At 51.2% G+C, this 16,536-nt stretch overlaps 2 protein-coding genes across 5 annotated transcripts; both read right to left on the minus strand.

Annotated features, from left to right (window-relative positions):
* Positions 1-12,821: 12,821 nt before the first annotated feature.
* Positions 12,822-16,288, minus strand: LOC131216163 (uncharacterized). Of its 4 annotated transcripts, none has more exons than XM_058210578.1 (5): positions 16,094-16,288; positions 14,366-14,490; positions 14,224-14,300; positions 14,013-14,157; positions 13,821-13,941 (listed from the first exon to the last, which is right to left on the minus strand). In XM_058210578.1, the coding sequence occupies exons 2-5, from the start codon at positions 14,457-14,459 to the stop codon at positions 13,829-13,831; spliced, it is 429 nt and encodes a 142-aa protein (XP_058066561.1). In that variant the 5' UTR covers positions 14,460-14,490; positions 16,094-16,288; the 3' UTR covers positions 13,821-13,828. The 4 variants fall into 4 exon arrangements, with proteins under 4 accessions (XP_058066560.1, XP_058066561.1, XP_058066563.1 ...); XM_058210580.1 differs by lacking the exon at positions 16,094-16,288 and adding an exon at positions 15,827-15,886; XM_058210579.1 differs by lacking the exon at positions 16,094-16,288 and adding an exon at positions 14,555-14,694.
* LOC131216164 (uncharacterized) lies at positions 14,623-15,474 on the minus strand. Its single transcript, XM_058210581.1, has 3 exons — positions 15,153-15,474; positions 15,012-15,088; positions 14,623-14,914 (listed from the first exon to the last, which is right to left on the minus strand). The coding sequence occupies exons 1-3, from the start codon at positions 15,262-15,264 to the stop codon at positions 14,759-14,761; spliced, it is 345 nt and encodes a 114-aa protein (XP_058066564.1). The 5' UTR covers positions 15,265-15,474; the 3' UTR covers positions 14,623-14,758.
* Positions 16,289-16,536: the final 248 nt, after the last annotated feature.

A 16,536-nucleotide genomic window follows, 5' to 3' on the forward strand; every position in this document is an offset into this window, starting at 1 on the left:
CTCTCTCTCTCTCTCTCTCTCTCTCTCTCTCTCTCTCTCTCTGTTTGAACTCCAATTCTTTTATTGCGTGAGTGCCGATCCAGCACACTCGCGCGCCGCGGCCAACGTAGAATCTCCCGGAGAGAGATCCAGCTGCCAGAAACACGGCTCGGTTCGGTTCGACGGAAAACTGTTGCATAATCGTTTGTTGGCGTGTGTCCCACGGCCCGGTCCCGGTCGTCCTCCCCGAAGGGGGCGCCTGTCTGCCAAACAGCCCAGCAAGGAGCTCCGAAAGGGCGAGACATCGATTGTATAACGCCAGGTGCGCGCTTATCGGATGTCGATTGTGTCGTCACCCGGAACTTCATGAAACATTAATTGGTGGGGCCGAGTGAGACATCAAGCGGATAGCGGATGATTCACATCCGGTGGTCCGGCGGGCGGGCGGATGTGGGTCTTCCTTTGGCGCCGCTAATCACGCCGCCGAGCAGTGCTCTCGCGCGTCAAGAACGAGTGACCGGGCGGGAAAACCGACTGCGTTATGTAAACAGAGAACGGCGTGGTTGCATCAGAACGAGGATGCACCTCCGAGAACACCGATTGGCGGCTGTCCGGGAATGTACCGTTTCAAAATTGGTCCATTTAGTGTCTCTCCTGTTTTTTTTTATGCTCGGCCCGAAGCCCCACGAGATGTGGCTTCCAGGACGGTGGGCCGAGAGCAGTACTGGCCGTTATGTAATGGCTCCAAAAGGTCGTCCACACGACGCGGTGTATTATGTCACGGTCGATTATGGCCCGCGGTGCACCAGCCAGTGATTCAGAATCTGAGGCCGAGGGGTTTGTTGTTCCGTGTGTGTCCTCTTCGAAGTGCGCAGAGCCGCAACGAGCGCGATCGCGCTCAGCCGTCGAACTAGACGCGAAAAAGTGGCCATTTATTTACCCCACAATCCGGCGTTTACACTACGCATAGAATGAATGGCGAGCGTGTGCGAGATGAACGTGAGAAGCCACTCACCGCGTCGTTCTGGCACTCACACGCTTCCCTCTCTTTCTGGGGCGCGCTGGAGAACTATTCAAACCGTGCTCGAGAAAGAGACAGCGCTACATCGGCCTTTGTAGTGGTGAGCACCCCCCGGTGAGCTGACGGTGAGTGGTCCGTCTCGCTCACGACGTAATCCTTTTCACTATGGCGGTGTTTGGTAATCTTGCAAAACAAAAAAGCGGCTCGGTATATAAGAAAAAAATCTGACGAGCACGCGTTAGGTAACCGCACAAGGCGTCACGTACTACAATGGGGAGCGCACGCCCGTCTATGTAACCCGGGACCCCCAAGGTGCGGTGCGGTGGGTGAGGTGAAAAACAAAAATCGTAAACCCCCTTTTATACGGCGGCGTTGGAGGCGGCGGTGGCCGTTGTTTACTTTGCATACACCTGGGCCTCGAACGGTTCCTTCCCCCCGGGTTCTAGGTTCTAGAGGCCTTCTGTTACGTCGCTCGCAGATGCGTGTTATCAATGCATTCGATGCGCCCTTCGCACAACAACATTGCGCCACCATTCATTGATTCACCTTGCACACGAACACAAACACATGGCCGCGCGTGACGTAAACATTCTACGCGAGACGCGAAAAGGGACAATTTATCGCACACGTAACACATCCTTTGGCGGGCGGCCTTTTTGGAGGAAAAACCCGGCACCGGGATCGGCACCACGCTCAGCAGCAGGAGCAGCATCCGCCGCCGGGATGTTCTGACGGTTCCGAGGTCCCGTTACGACGATGGTTATATCACCGCCACTCTGGAACGATTCTGCTTCGAGAACTGATTCGGTAATCAATTCGGTGAGCACACGATCGTTACACACCGGGTCGGGCACTTACATCACAAACACAGACACACACTAGGGGACCATTTTCTGAATGGCCTCGTTACGAACGCATGTTTTTTGGGGGCTGTTTTCCCTCCCCTCGGCGCCTCTCACTCGCGTTATTTGGACCCAACTGATTACAAAACACTTCAAACGACACTCACAAGCAGCCCCAACACGGTGCGAACGCAGTTCGGTTTCTTTGGTTCTATTTTCCTCTTCTATTGCTCACCTCCAAAAAGGATGCGTAACACGCCACACTTTGATATTACGTATGGGCCGTTCACTTGTGTTCGGCCGAAACAGGCAGCGCGCGGCTAACAACAATTCACGGAACGCGCTCCGCTCGGCGGATACTATCAGAATGAGTAAATTTCGGCGTGCGTTCGGCACTCATCTCACCGGTGCGGTGAGCGCCCGTCGTTCACTCACTCACGGGCACTGTTGCGCCAACGTGCGCCCGCTGTAATTGGCTGGGAGAGAGAGAGAGAGAGAGAGAGAGAGAGAAAGAGAGCGCGCAATAGTTATGCTCTTTTATGTAACGCACTGTGCACGCAACATACATACTCATCGCCGGCCGATCGCTCTGTCTCGCTCGCGCCACCACGCGGCACTCACCGGCGCGCGCAAAAATAGGTCAGTATTACAAGCTGTCTGCGCTTTTCGGTGGTCTTCGGTGCGACTTTTTCCATTCGTTTTCGTTGCGAAAGATTGACCTGCAAAAGGTGGTGGCGGCGCCGGCGACGGCGTGCCGAGGCGGGACACGATGGTACAAAATGCACCACCAAACCACAACAACGCCGCAAGAACCGCTGACACGACGCCACACGATGCTGCCTGTGGCGCGTGCTGCGGCTGCGGTTTTGTTGGCACACGTTGTGGCAAGCAACTATCGTGCCCCCCCCCCCCACCCGCCGGTGGGTGGCCTCTTCCAAAAGATCGGTTTACTTTCGCTATCTGCCATTCATCGGCCGCTTCACTATGTACGGGAGACAGAAGTCAGAAGTGTTCTCTAGGCAAAATTTGAAACCCAACGGCGTAACGGCCTCTTTATTAGGCGTTTTATGAAAAGATGGAGTGTTCGGTTTCCCCATGACAAGTTGGTAAGCCACAAAAAGTCCATTATACGCACTGACAACGCCGTTACGCCACAAAGGACTCGGTAAAGGCCACCGAAAAGAAGGGACACAAAGTACGCAATTTATTGCAGCACTGCACGCCAGATTAGCGCAACCGAGGGCGGTCTCAAATGTCATGGAAAGATAAGGACACGCCGGTCCCCCCCGGTCCGCGAAAAAAAAAGGATCCCCAGTGGACCCGCTTCCATGTCTAATTGGGCGATGAAACAGAAAGGACCATCGATAACGAACTCGCCCAAGGACGGGCCAACAATCTTCTTATTAGCTCCGGCTCCTGGCGTATGCAGTGTGCTGGGTAAAAAGAGGACACATTCTGTGCCCGGCACGGCCCGGTAATGGTAACACCGGGAAGGATGCTGCTGACGACGATGATGGTCTCGTGAAAGGCAACACGCTCCTAATGAGCGCTAATGACGCCAAGTCCGTGTCCATGGCTCGTGCTGCCGGCTAATGAAAATATCTTGCGCCAGCGAAGAAAGCAAACTTCTAATGCCTCGCCGACAATGCAAGGCGGTTTTAAAAATTTAAAGAATCTTATCTTTCGCGCGTCCCCACGAGGAGGCGCCTTTGTCCACCGTCCTTGTTTATTGTGCCGCACCGGTTCGCATTGTTAAAGAGGACACCGGTACGCCGCTTCTCGAGTGGGCCCTCCGAGACGGGCTAACTATCGGGCTCTACTAAAGGTAGACCGACCGACCGGTTGGCCCCCGGAATCGGTCGGTGTGCTCGAACGGGTTTGATTCTTTTACGAGCGCCGCCACATGGGGCCTGCAACGCCATCATCAACTACTTAACGGTCTGTGGAAGCGGCCCCAACCGTCACCGGCATCTGGGCCCCTCCCGGTTTTACGGTTATGAAAACACACTTCCGACCGGTGGCCTGGCGGTGGGTTTGGTGGCTTCTCGCTTGAAATGGCATAAAATTGCCATCACACCGTGCCGGCGCCACCGGTTGGGGAGAATTCCCTAATGGAAGAACGTCGGCGCAAGATGAAAGCTTTTCCCCAGCCCGGGCTACGCTCGTGGGCCCTTTTCCCGCTCTCCGTCCGTTGGAGGTTGTGTTGCAAAAAAGATACATACCGGAGGATGTGCGTGGCGAACACTGGAAGTGAAAAGAAAGGAGTTCTGCTGCCGAGCTGACGTCCCAAAACGATGATTAGAAATTCCCAAACACCTTCCCCAGTCGGGGGCTTGTCGTGCGAAAACTTTGGCACAGTGTATTAAAGCTTCTTTTCGTAATTAATTCTAGAATGTTGCCGTTGAATAGCGGCGTGGCACGCTGACGGAGACGGAACCGGAACAGCGAGTTGATTAGACCTAATAAGTTACCGAACACACCACGTAACACCCTTTTAATGTGCCATCGTAGCGAACGTTTCCATTTCGGTGCGTTAATCCCGCTTTAAAACGATGTTACACGTTCCGATTGTTGGTGTGACACTCTGAGGTCTCTACACGAGGTCGCTCTGCGCCACCGTTGAGACACACAGGATACAGGATTAGCCGCTCTCTCTCTCTCTCTCTCTGGTACAGACTTTGATTTATAACCGTTCATTAATTTGCAAACATAATCTGCACCCCTCGACGCAGCGCGGCTCGAGAATTCCGACCGGCACCGGTGTCCTTATTCAGGACCGATTCGCAACTTGTTCGTTCGAGACGGTACGCCTGTGACCCGGGACCCGGAGAATGTTGGTCGCGCTAAATGTAGTGCAGAGTGGTATCGGAACGAATGCCGCCACGCGCCGTTCGCATGCTCGTCACGTAGATCGTATTCTTCACGTTACACACGGTTCCGTCGGTCGGTTCCGTCGGCTCGGCAGGGATATGCCGCCCGGGAGACAAATCGCAATGCTCGTACGGCGTGATAGTTGGCAAACGAACCCTGCCTCTCTGCGTTATTTATTTACGTGATATTTTTCGAGGACGAATGATTGACACCGTCCACTGTGGCCGCTGCTGCCGCTGCTGCTGGTATGCTATCCCGGCAACCGGACGACCCGTGGTGGGGTCTCTTTAACGACTCGGATAGACAATTAAGCTTTGTGCAAATAGTGGCAACTACCTTCCCCGGCGCGGCCGGTCGGTGCATCGGTCCTGTGTGCGGTGAGTTGCCGTTTAATTTATGCCCCTAAGCCCTGTCTAAGAGGATACAATTTGCATAGCGGCCTCGGCGTCAGCCATTCTTAACCCTTGCGTACCTAGGAAAGGGGTCCTGCGAATTGGCATCGCCCGTTGGCACATGATCGATTCGGCACACTAGCCGCGAGCTAACTGTGGGACAAATTCGACTTTATTTGACTGGCAGAGCGACCACTGTGCGGACACTTATCATGTCTTGTTGCCCTCCGACGGAGAGGACAGGACGGGGCGACGGAGAGGACAGGAATTTGCATTCCCCATGCATATGCGTCGTGTCGATGCTGCCCTAGACCACGATGCCGTCGCCGGGCCGGGCTCAGGTTTCATGTCACACTCCGTTACACCCAACCGCCGCCGCGAAGGGAACTCAAGAAGAACGCACAGTTCCGTGTGGCAGGACGAGCTTCTCGGTGCCAGGAAATCGTTCTGCTTCTCGTTGCAAAATCTGCATAATTGAAAATTCTTGAAACAACCCCAACGGGGGGCCCTCCACCCGATCGGGAGCATGATCTCGAAGCAAATAGAAATAATCGACCGGTCCGACCCGACCCGACCCGTCCCGTAAGGAGCCGGCGAACCCGGGGACGAATGATAACGAGAATAGAATAGACGTCCGCCCGGTGTCTTCAATCTGCAAGTCAGCGCCAAGGAGACAAGGCTAGAGGCCGTGTGCCGGTGTGCCGCGTAATTAGACTATCAGATGTGCGGCCGAGCAGAGCAGACCGTACCGTACCGAGACCCCGAACTCGATTTCTAAATATGTTTTTCCTTATTTCAAATTCCGACGGCGAGGCCCCTTCGCACCGTAAATACGATTTATTTTGCGCTTCTCTATCATGTTTTATGACGAATCTAGTTCAAAGCGTTAATCAAACAGAAAAGGGGCACACGGGTTTATTGGCGCTCCTCTGGTCGGAAGGGTCTGATAGCTTTTCACTTCTCGTTTTGGGTCTCGTTTTCCGGGTTCCGAGATACACTCCACAGTCAATTTGCCGTGTCTCGGTTTGATAGGTCAAAGCCGGGCCGTGTCGGTGCCTTCGCCTCTCTCGTTCGTTCGTTTGCCGTAGAGTGCTCCCTCCGGAACCGATGAACCGTGGCATACCGTGGCCGGGGTCCGACAGCGGATGCAATTCGGAACCAGGTCTTGATATCTTCCCATCCCCCCCGGGGGGGTTTCTTCGTGGAGAGTAATCAAAGTTGATTCAAAATACGAACCGGCGAAGGAATTTACTATGGTCCCTGTTCCGGGGAAGGGTTCCCGGCTGGGCAGAAGGCCATCGAGCACAAGAACGGACAAAAGGGGAACAAAAATATTTATCTTTCTTCTTCCGGCGTAGGGCACCACCACCGGCGATGGACCCATGATGATGAGCAGCGGAGCATGGCGTCTTGCCGGATGAATGGCCAAGGAGCAGCCGATTGCGTGCCCTTGGGCTCCGTCTTTTCGTATCAGCAGAAGAACAAACGATAAAATACGACTTAGTCCGCTTTTTGCATTACACATACCGGCGGCGTACGATCTTTTCCACGGCACGTGTTCCGTGTGAGTTCCGAGAACGGTTTCACTGAACAAGGTTTTTTTTTTGTTACTCGGCCCCTCGAAGGTCTGTAAATAACGGACACTTATCAGCAGGCGGACGTAATCGCCACGGAAATTGGTATGTCTCTAATGGCGCAGAAGCCATCGGCGGCGGTGTCGATTGCCGAACATGTCCGGCGTTCGAAGAATGTGGTACCTCGCCGACCGGCCGGGTTCTGGGTGACCCGGGCGTGCCAAGTATTTCTCGTTCAGCGCAATTCCAAGCAAAATTGCACGAGAAAGCGGCGAGAGAACTTTAAATGCTCGCTCGACCCTCGTTGCGTCACTTAAAGCCGTTTGATAAGTCGGTAAAATCTCTTCTCGCTATGATTTATTGCGCTCGCGGCCACATTGCATAACGCGCCTTCCCGAATCGAATCACCCATCCCGGGGCCAGCGCCAAATCGATTGGGCCCTCGCGTATCTTATCAACTCGCATCGCCTTCATGAAGCGCTATTGAAGCGTGGCCACAGCCCCCGAAAAGAACCGTCGTCGCAGCGCGCGAACCGGGTGTGCCGGTCGGGCGCCTGAAACGGAACACCCCGAACAGGCCCCGTCAGGCGTGAAAAACGTGGCGTGAGATAAGTTTACAAGACCCGCCGGGCGCGGAAAAATAGAAAACACGACCACCAGCGCCAGCATGTGACCGGCTGCCGGTGTGCGGTGTCTGCTAGGCACACGTCCGCGGTCTTTGACTATTTTCGTGACACGATCGTGATGAAAAATGATTGAGATGCCCGGTTCGGCCATCGTGAAAAGGCGATTGTTGAGTAATGTGTTTTTGCTGATTTAATTTTTTCGTTTATTAAATAGCACGGGCAAAAGGTTTCGGGGCCGAAAGCTGAAACAACTCCTTGCGGCTAGTTCCGTGAGCAGACCGAATAACGATACTGGTTCCGAAGGTTACGGCGACAAGAACCGTAGCGCTTGGTGCTGATGTAGACCAGCATGTGACAGGACCACCCGTGAAGTGGCACTTCGAATTCGATCACTTGCTTGTGGCAGAACACGAAGGTCATTCGCAGCCGGGTGACACTCGTGACAATTAACCTACTTCCGTTACGACTGGCAACGGCGAAGTACGTTTCAACGCAGTCACAACGCAATACGCCTCTGTCCCGTCCCAAGTGGTGCTTCCGCCCTGCGGGACCGGATTTTTCATTCTACAAAATTAACTGCTCTCCTTAATGGGCTTCACATTTTCCCGCGGCGAGATGCGATCATTAACTTTCCAGCGTTCCAGGCATTATCGTCCTTTTCACTTCACCGCCGGTCGGTCGCCCGATAATCCGGCGTCTCTGTTCGGCCGTCACCGTAATTATGATTATCGTCCTCAGAGCTGTCGGTCGGCCAGCATCTGGAGTAAATTAGATGTGACAACATGATGCGTATTCGGCACCGACTTACGCACTGCGACGGATCTTTTCCGACCGGAGACGATGAGCTCATTTGCATACGAAAGTCCCTCTTCTTCGCACCATTGGGGATTGGGGCACCGGAAAGACCGGAGGACATCTTCTCGCTCTCCGGCAGATTAGCGCTAGAATCTGCTTCACCAACGTGCGAAGTGCCTTCTACATTTACGGCCACAGCGAGGCGAGCCTTTCAGGTTTGAGTTCGACACTATCGCTCGCTTCCGCTTTTAAGTGCTGAAGTGCCAATTCGTTCCTGCCGAGTGCCTTTAGCCACAAGCATCGGCCACGATCGCTGGTCACTGCTGAGTGTAGTTTAACCACCACAAAGGCCACCACTGACGAATGCAGCACCGCTCTCAACGACCAACGAGTCCGAGTACTGCAGTCCAGGCAAAGGTCAAGTGGGGTTTGAAACAAATCAAATTTCTCCCGCTGTCCACGCATGACACGAAAGTGCAACCGGATGATGTGGGAACCGATTTGTCACCGACAGCCGCCGGCCTCGAGTGTGGGATTTATTACCCCTCCTGTGGCACGTCGTTTTGAAGTGCACTTGAAATTTAAAGGAACAGAAGTTCTACAACAATCATTAACCCAGAATGTTCGCTTTAGAAGCTCCAGAAAGCGCCGCTCGGCGGCTTTGTGGCGAAACAATATTTCATTGGCAATAAATTGCTTGTGACCGTCGGGAAAGTGTGAGTCGGAAAAAGTCGAAAGCAATACAACAAATGCTTTTAACAAATTGAATCCCGGTCCCCGGCCGGCACCGTGCACTCAGCGGTGCACTTGCTTCCTTCTAGTTTCCCGAGCGTCGGTTTTAGTGGCCGCCCGTCGTCGGCATGTCGGCACGACAGGGGGGAAGAGAGCCCGGTTTTTATTGCCCTCCGGTGTGGCGCTCCGAAAAGAATCGCTCCGCAGTGTGATAAGAAAATAAACTGTTTTTTGTCTTCTGCCACGAAACGACCCGACGGGTGGGCAGCAACATGGACTCGAAACCTAAAACATGAACATTATCGCTGGCAAAATACCTGCCACTCACTCTCGTGCTCGTGGGCCATACTGCGGCCAGCGCCGTGGACGGGTTCGTTTTAATCTGTTCAAACATTATTCATTGTGCGCTGTTTCCATTAATTTTTCATTCGCCTCTGCACCTCTGCCCGGATGCGCCCACGGATACATTTTTATGCGCTTCTCTATTTCCACTTTCTATGCTTTTAATTAATTATTCGGTGCCGGCGGCGGTGCATCTGGAGTTTTGTTTTTCGTTCGGGACGAACTTTTTGAATCTATTTCTCGTTAGCGCCCATTCTTGGGTGGTCGGGTTTTTTGGTGAGTCGCACTTCGAAAATCAATTAAATTGTTGTCTAATTATACGGTTCTCGGTTGGGCTTTTCGGGTAACAAAAAACATAAAGCAGCCGTGAGAAACCGAGAGTAGACCGACTTTCGAAGGCGGACACGATACGGTCCGTCGTAAAGAAATGCCAATTATTTTTGACGACACATTTGCTCGCCACGCCACGGTCCACCGGGTTTTCTGTTGCTAGCTTCACTGTTCCATAGTTCATTACCAGTTCCGCCTTGGGGTGCGCGTTCTGGCCGCCGTTTTGCCGATTAACGTTCAAAAGGCGAGTTATGCAATCACGTTTTTCATTGTGTGTTAAAAATAAATAAATTTTGCTTGTGGCCAAAACGCCGACCGGGGTCCGACCCTTTGCCCGGTGGTGGAGGGTTCGAAATTCGCACCGAACCAAATTCGGCGGCGTAGAGAATGAAGCCGAAAGTCTTACCGTTGGGCGCCAGTTCTTTCATCTTCCGTCCGCCACATTCGCGAAAATCGCACTAAATTAAGCTATTTTTATTGTTGGTCAGTGCGATTCGCGTTGTGCTGGTCGTGGTCGTGGATTGCGCCACACAACCATCCGGCGTCGTGGCACGGCCTGTCAAACAATCGAGACACGTTGTGGCCGTTTTGCGAAAGACGGAAAGAAATCGTACATCTTCATGAGGATATTGCGTACAAATGTCGCCGCTGGCCTTCGCGGCGGCTGTGCCGTGTGCCGTCTATCAACTCGATATTGGGACATTCTCGGTTAATGATGGCAGCGTGTGCCGGCTTCTGATTGGACCCGGCGGGGGGAAAATTAACAACCGCGACATTTCCGGCACTCCCGTCGTTACGCAAGCCGTCTGGGTCGCCGTCAAGCCAGACGGGGTGTTGTTGTTCGATCGGGACCGAAGGACGCACGTTGGCACGTTGCGCAACGATTGATAAATAAAACATTGATTCCATGCTGATGTATGTATTTATTTGCAGTCTAATTGTTTCGTAAGAGGAATAAAATTGGATAACATGCCGCACGCGGTGACGGTGGAGGCGCCTAGTGCTTCAACTGGCCCCGTGTTTTGAATCTCTTCGTGCCAATCTCGTGTCTATCAACGCGACGAACAGACACGTCCGTTGAATGCGCAGCAAGACTCCAGGCCGCCATGAGAACCTGGACACGAATCGGAAGATTTGCATCTTCGTCCTGTCGTCCCATTCCGCTTGATTCTAAGCCGAGCCGGCCACAATCTTCTAGCTGTGGTTTTTCTTCGTAGAAAGATAAAAACAAGTTCGTGTCTATCTCGGAACCTTGTTTCAAACATTTCACTCCAGCCCGGCATAACGAACCAGCGACGGATGGACGAAATTTGCATAATTGGTTCAAATACATTTGCATTCTCTGCTCCGGAGCAGAAGAGATCAATCATTTGATGACCACGGTCCACGGTTGGTGAAGAATTCCATCGTGTGATGATGGACTTGGCCCCCCAAAACCCAGTCCGGCCTCATTGTTTGCCTCAGTCCGGTAACTCTATTTGCGGCTGTTTCCGATTTCCGATTCGTTACGCGAGCCAAACAGATTGCGCACACGGCGAACGGCGTACGGAGATGTTATCCGAACGCGACACGTGCGGCAAATACCGCCTCCCGCCGCGTTCTAACGGCCGCTCGGCGAAGTGCAACGCAAATGCAATTCACGTTCAACGCAACAGCGGCCCATCCAAGCGCCGAATGGCGTAAGCCTCCCCCGGTTCTCGAAGGGCCGGCAAGGGCCACGGTTAAACGCCGGGCCCGGCTTACATAACGCCTACACTCTCGCGCGCTCCGTCCCGAACCGCACATGCGCACGTGGCCGACGCGCTACACGTGAGATTTTGTTTACGTTCATCGTCGGCCACCGAGCGAGACAGAGCGGCCCGGCGCACTGTGGGGAATCGGTGTGGGATAGGCGGACATGTTGGGTTTTGGGAAGAAACGACGGTCTTTTTTCAACGTTTTTACAACGTGTAATCCATGCGTTCAAGTGTAATAACTAATCTGTAATTATTATTGATCCTCGTATAAGGGATATTGATTTATTGTTTGTTCTAAATCATTGTTTAAAATCATACAAACTTAATCTGTAACTGAATGTTTTAGTGTGTATTGAGAAAAAGTTAAGTAAATTTACAAAACAATATTCATTCGATTTATATATATTTTTCTAACGCACGTAACGCATTGTTCATCAACTTAATTCATCGGTGGGTCATCTGCGTTCATCAATCTAACGCCTTATGAGTGTAAAAAAAGTTTGTGGGAATTCTGAAACAAATAATTATTACCATCCGAAGTATCCAACCCATTAACTATTAGTCAAACGTTTGATAAAATACTTATTAAGCTGTTTCTGCATCGAAACTCGATCGATATTATCTACTAGATTAAATACTTGATCAATCGCGATGTTTATGGAAATAAAGGAATTATGTTTTGTATGATTGTAGTGTTCTATACTTGTTCTATATTTGTTCTTTTCATATCAAAGAAGGATCCATTACCTTTGGGATGATGTTCAATGTAGGTTCATAACCGTTAAAGAACGGTGCTAACGATCACGTTAAAGAAACTGATTGAAGTTGATTTTAAAGAGCCATTCGACTCTTTCACTTTTGAGAGATGAATTCTCGGAATCCACGCAACGCAGACGGCCAAAAATTCAGATTGGTCATAGATAACTTATCTATTTTAGGAAAATAAAAATCCTCACTTTATAAAGTCGGTGTATGACCGCCTTTGCCCCATCGCAGGGGGATCAAGAAGATGGACCGGCGAATGTCAAGGCAAACATTTCGCGCGTAAGGTTCAGCATGAACAGGAAGTGTTGCGCATCGTCGTTTGAAATGCGATTATTTAGCATCAATTACTGCGAATCGGACCCTTCGGATTGGGCCCGTCACTTGAACTCTCCGCGCGACCAATCGAAGATCCCGAGGAGCGGATTTACGCAATCGGGCACATTTTACTGTCCCTCCACGTGGTGGACCGAAAGCCTGGCACCGATTACGTGACGGCGCACTAGCTGCCACCGCATGTTACGCCGCATGTTATGGCGTGGCTCGAACATTTACAACGCAAATAAAAATCCACGTTTATGTGCATTATTTGGCAAATTTATTCTGCCGCCCGTCACAGACTCCCGGGGACAGCCGCGCGTTTGGCCTGTAGATCGGTGTTACGGTTCATGTTTTAAAAATAGTTACCAACGCGGCGCAACGTTCTGCGGTTTGGCGAGGTTCTTCGATCGACGATCGGACCTGTCATCAATTTGCATCTCGTCTATCTGATCAGATTGTTCGTTGGGCCATCCACAACTATCGCAAATCAAACGTCCGTTTCTTGTGGCAATAGGATTCGTAAATATATTTATTTGGTAGTACTACCCATTGGCTATCGCGAGAAAAGTACTACGTCTACATCTTTTGTCATGTATAAATAACAATATCATCGTTTCGCTGGCTGCGCTACTTGAGGTAAAAAGGCTGACGGTTAAAGGCGTTTGGTAGGCGCGTACTAGCGCATTGCGAAGCAGAGGCCACCGAATATTGAAAGCGTTGTTACTCTAGGAATGGCTCCAGTCCGCCATCTCGATGTGCGTCAGGCGGAAGGCGTCCCGCTCCTTAGCGATCGCATGCTCGGTCCCGACGGCGATCAGCACCTCCATCAGCGAGAGAACTATGGCGAAAAGAAAAGCTTGATCAATCACCCCGGTAAGCCTACGATGGCCGCGGTACGTACAGAATAGGGACGTTAGCAGTGACATCACCGTGAGCAGGTTCGAAGAAAGACCCTCCACGTGGCTGTAATAGGCCGAATAAAGGATGATGGCGGCCAGCAGTACCATCTGCACGTAGGTAAAGTATTTGAACATCGCAATCAACACGGGCCGCCGAAATCCGGCGCCGATCATCCAGCACATGGCGAAGATTATGTTTAAGGCACATGGCGTCACGAACTGGTACAGCGCTGTTTGCCCTGGGGAACGGAATGGAAAACGGATCCATTAGCGTCATGGCCACGGCCCAACGTCACCGCGGATACTTACAGTCAACCAACAGCTGTTCTGCGCCTTGACTCAAAATGACTAGCACGAAGAATATGTTAATGCTACCGAAAAGGTAGGTCAGAGTCCGGTACGCCCGATTGGTTAGCATGGCTCAACGAGAAGGCACATCTGCGAGTAAGGTAAAATGTAAATCGCAAATGAGTAACGGATAAGAAATGGAGGAAAACTCGACGATTATCAAACACTTTTCTCGGGGATGGAAGGCAAACGAAGCGCTGCACTTTATACTTAGAAAATGCGTTTATTGGACGTAAAAAGAGAGTACACACTAAACAGTCAGACGGTTTGGTCAGCCGGCATGTAAACTACCAGCCCCTCGATTGGGTTGAGCTTTTTGCGCATAGACTCCAGCGTGGCGGACACAATTATAAGCTCGATGCCACAGACGACTGAAAACGAGCAAGAGAGGAATATTAAACCTATCGATCCTTGGGAAGGAAATGGCTTGCATTAGGCATACCGAAGGTAATACTGAAGAAGATCTTAACCAAGCTCGGCCGCTTGGGGACGTCGAACAATCGGTGGCCGTACACCACCATCAGGAGAGCGAACACCAGTTGGGCGTAGAAGAAAATTTTGAACAGCCTCACAAGAGACAGTTCCTCCTGGAATCAGACCAAAGAATCCGCTGATCAATACTGTTCAAGGGTCGAGCTAATTTATTACGCTACCATTATGATACCGATCAGCAGCAGTATAGCTAGCACCATGTTGGCCAGGCATGGCGAGTAGAAGATCTCCAACAAGGCTACAACGGAAGAAGACAACGATTAGTTCCGCTCGGCTCAATCTTCGCCTGGCTTCGGTACTAACGCTCGTCGGCGGAGTGCTGCATGATGCCATAGATCGTCGCCGGCATGGCAATAAAGTTGGCCACTACTATCAGTAGGCAGAGTATCTTGCACATTTCGCTGCTCCCTTCGATTGTCTCGTGCTCCCTACAAGAAAGGTAACGGAAACTAAGCTATTGGCAATCGAATTGGCGACACTGAGGGCACGTACTTGGTAAAACATCAAAGGTGGAGCATAATTTTGAACATGGCCACACATCCAAGCAATCTTGTTTTTCTTTCGCTACAGAGAAAGGCGCCCGAGTCCGACTCCATCGTCAGCGCTCATGTCAGCGTATTTATTAAAACGTTATTTATTTCCTCCTCGGTCGAGTATAAGTCCCTCGAACATATTTCACTGTCCGCTGGCCGGCGGTCACGACTTTTGGGGTAGCGTCACCGGCACATCGCCATGTTCCACGTCCACCTTCACGAGATAGAGCAGGCCGGCGGCGAGGCAGATCAGCACGAAAATAGCACCCAGCTGCAGATAGCTGAAGATTTTAACGATCTTCACTAACCGCGGTCGCCGCTGGAAATGGGCAGTGACAGAAAAAGAAGCATTGGGCAATAAATAGAATCGCCTTCGAACCGGTGCGTTACAACCTGTGGCGCTTCGAGTTACGTACCGTTACGATGCCCACGATCAGCGCAATGACGGAGGCAAAGTTTGCCAAACAAGTGCCGACGATGATAATATTCGTACCTGCAAGCGGAGCGGTAACAGTCAAACCGGAAACTACGATAAGCCAACGGAAGGAGTTACTTACTCATCGGCAGGTTTGCGATGGGGAATATTTTGCTAGCCAGCGTGATAAAGATGGCTATCAGCGAGATGGCCAAGCTGTACAGGAACACTTTGTGCATTCGGTTGGTCGTCATTGTGATGTCGGAAGCAGCACCACCACCACGGAACACACACCCGGTTCACGCACAACGGGCGACTGAGGCAAGCAAATCGACCCCGAAACGGCCGCCAGGTGTTCTTCCAGCGTGGAAAACCATCAGCGAAACGATTTCGGTGACAAATGTAGCGTCCCCGAGGTCAGTGGCTCTTTTTGGTAGCGAAACCAATCGGAAAACTGCGTGAAAACTTGCGGGGAAAGGCACTGGCGGAAGGAAAACATGAGCGCCCCCTAGCGACCGTTGCGCGCAGTGCGCATGATCGTTGAACGTCAACATTTTCAAAGTATTTCACCAAAGTGAGAGCGAAGTGAGATGAGAAGTGAGAGAGCACTCACGCTCTTCTCTCATTACTTTCACCGCCGCAACGGAACGCCAAACTGGGCACAGTGCGGGGAAATTGACTAAGCCTGTGCATTAAACCCGGTAATTGTTTTATCCAAACGAATGGACAGAAACTTACAAAAATGCAGTCACAGTTTCACTTTGTGGCCGATATCGGGAAAATGAACCGTTTGCGTTCGAGCCCCAGCTCACTTACTTTTTTTCACTCCACTGTACCGCTCTGCAGATTCCGGTTTACAGAACCGGAATTCGGAACGGTTTCGGTTCACGGTTCGTGCTAAAATGTGGCCACGAAACACGAAACGAGCATCACGAATTGCGTGAAGTAAATCAACATTCTTTGGAGCCGATGGTCACTAACACAGCGATGAGGTTTATTTTTAGCCTCATCTGATTTCGTCATCTGCGACGACCATTTGTGCTGCTGCGAACCCGCTATGTTTTTTTTGTAAATAAAACTTACCAGAAACAGTCTACAGACGACCGGCCGTTGCCGGGGCGATCCTAATCCGCCGGACGGATTGGGACTTTACTTCCGCTTCCAATGGAAGCATCATTAACTAATGTTCCACCCTTCAGACTGCTTCACTTTCGGAAGAATTGTGTGGGGAAATATTTTGTAAATATTAGCGGCGTGAAGTGAGATGTGAGACGGGACTGGCGAGCACTGAATGAAAAAAGCAGTTTCATTTCAACCGGTTTGCGAACCGGTTATTTAACCGATTTAACTGTCACCTTAAAGCTCACTCTCACTTCTCACTTTCATTCTCAATCTCACAGTGCCCACATTCTTCTCACTTTACACAGTACGCAGCCAATAACGCTTTTTGGGCTTTTTGTTTGAAACGATTATTTTTATTCAATAATAGTAGTACTTTAATAATATCATCACAAAATATCTATGAA

This window comes from Anopheles bellator, chromosome 1, assembly GCF_943735745.2.
Source record: "Anopheles bellator chromosome 1, idAnoBellAS_SP24_06.2, whole genome shotgun sequence".
NCBI lineage: Eukaryota > Metazoa > Arthropoda > Insecta > Diptera > Culicidae > Anopheles > Anopheles bellator.

What these genes read in the sequence shown, in the direction of transcription:
- LOC131216164 (XM_058210581.1), bottom strand. Translation starts at nt 15,264, where the DNA reads ATGACGACCAACCGAATGCACAAAGTGTTCCTGTACAGCTTGGCCATC. An exon ending in CATCGCAAACCTGCCGATGA is followed by an intron (nt 15,089 to 15,152) that starts GTAAGTAACTCC and finishes CTCCGCTTGCAG; the next exon opens with GTACGAATATTATCATCGTC. An exon ending in TGATCGTGGGCATCGTAACG is followed by an intron (nt 14,915 to 15,011) that starts GTACGTAACTCG and finishes GCCCATTTCCAG; the next exon opens with CGGCGACCGCGGTTAGTGAA.
- LOC131216163 (XM_058210577.1), bottom strand. Translation starts at nt 13,640, where the DNA reads ATGCTAACCAATCGGGCGTACCGGACTCTGACCTACCTTTTCGGTAGC. An exon ending in AGAACAGCTGTTGGTTGACT is followed by an intron (nt 13,462 to 13,531) that starts GTAAGTATCCGC and finishes TCCGTTCCCCAG; the next exon opens with GGCAAACAGCGCTGTACCAG. An exon ending in ACTGCTAACGTCCCTATTCT is followed by an intron (nt 13,162 to 13,224) that starts GTACGTACCGCG and finishes TTTTCGCCATAG; the next exon opens with TTCTCTCGCTGATGGAGGTG.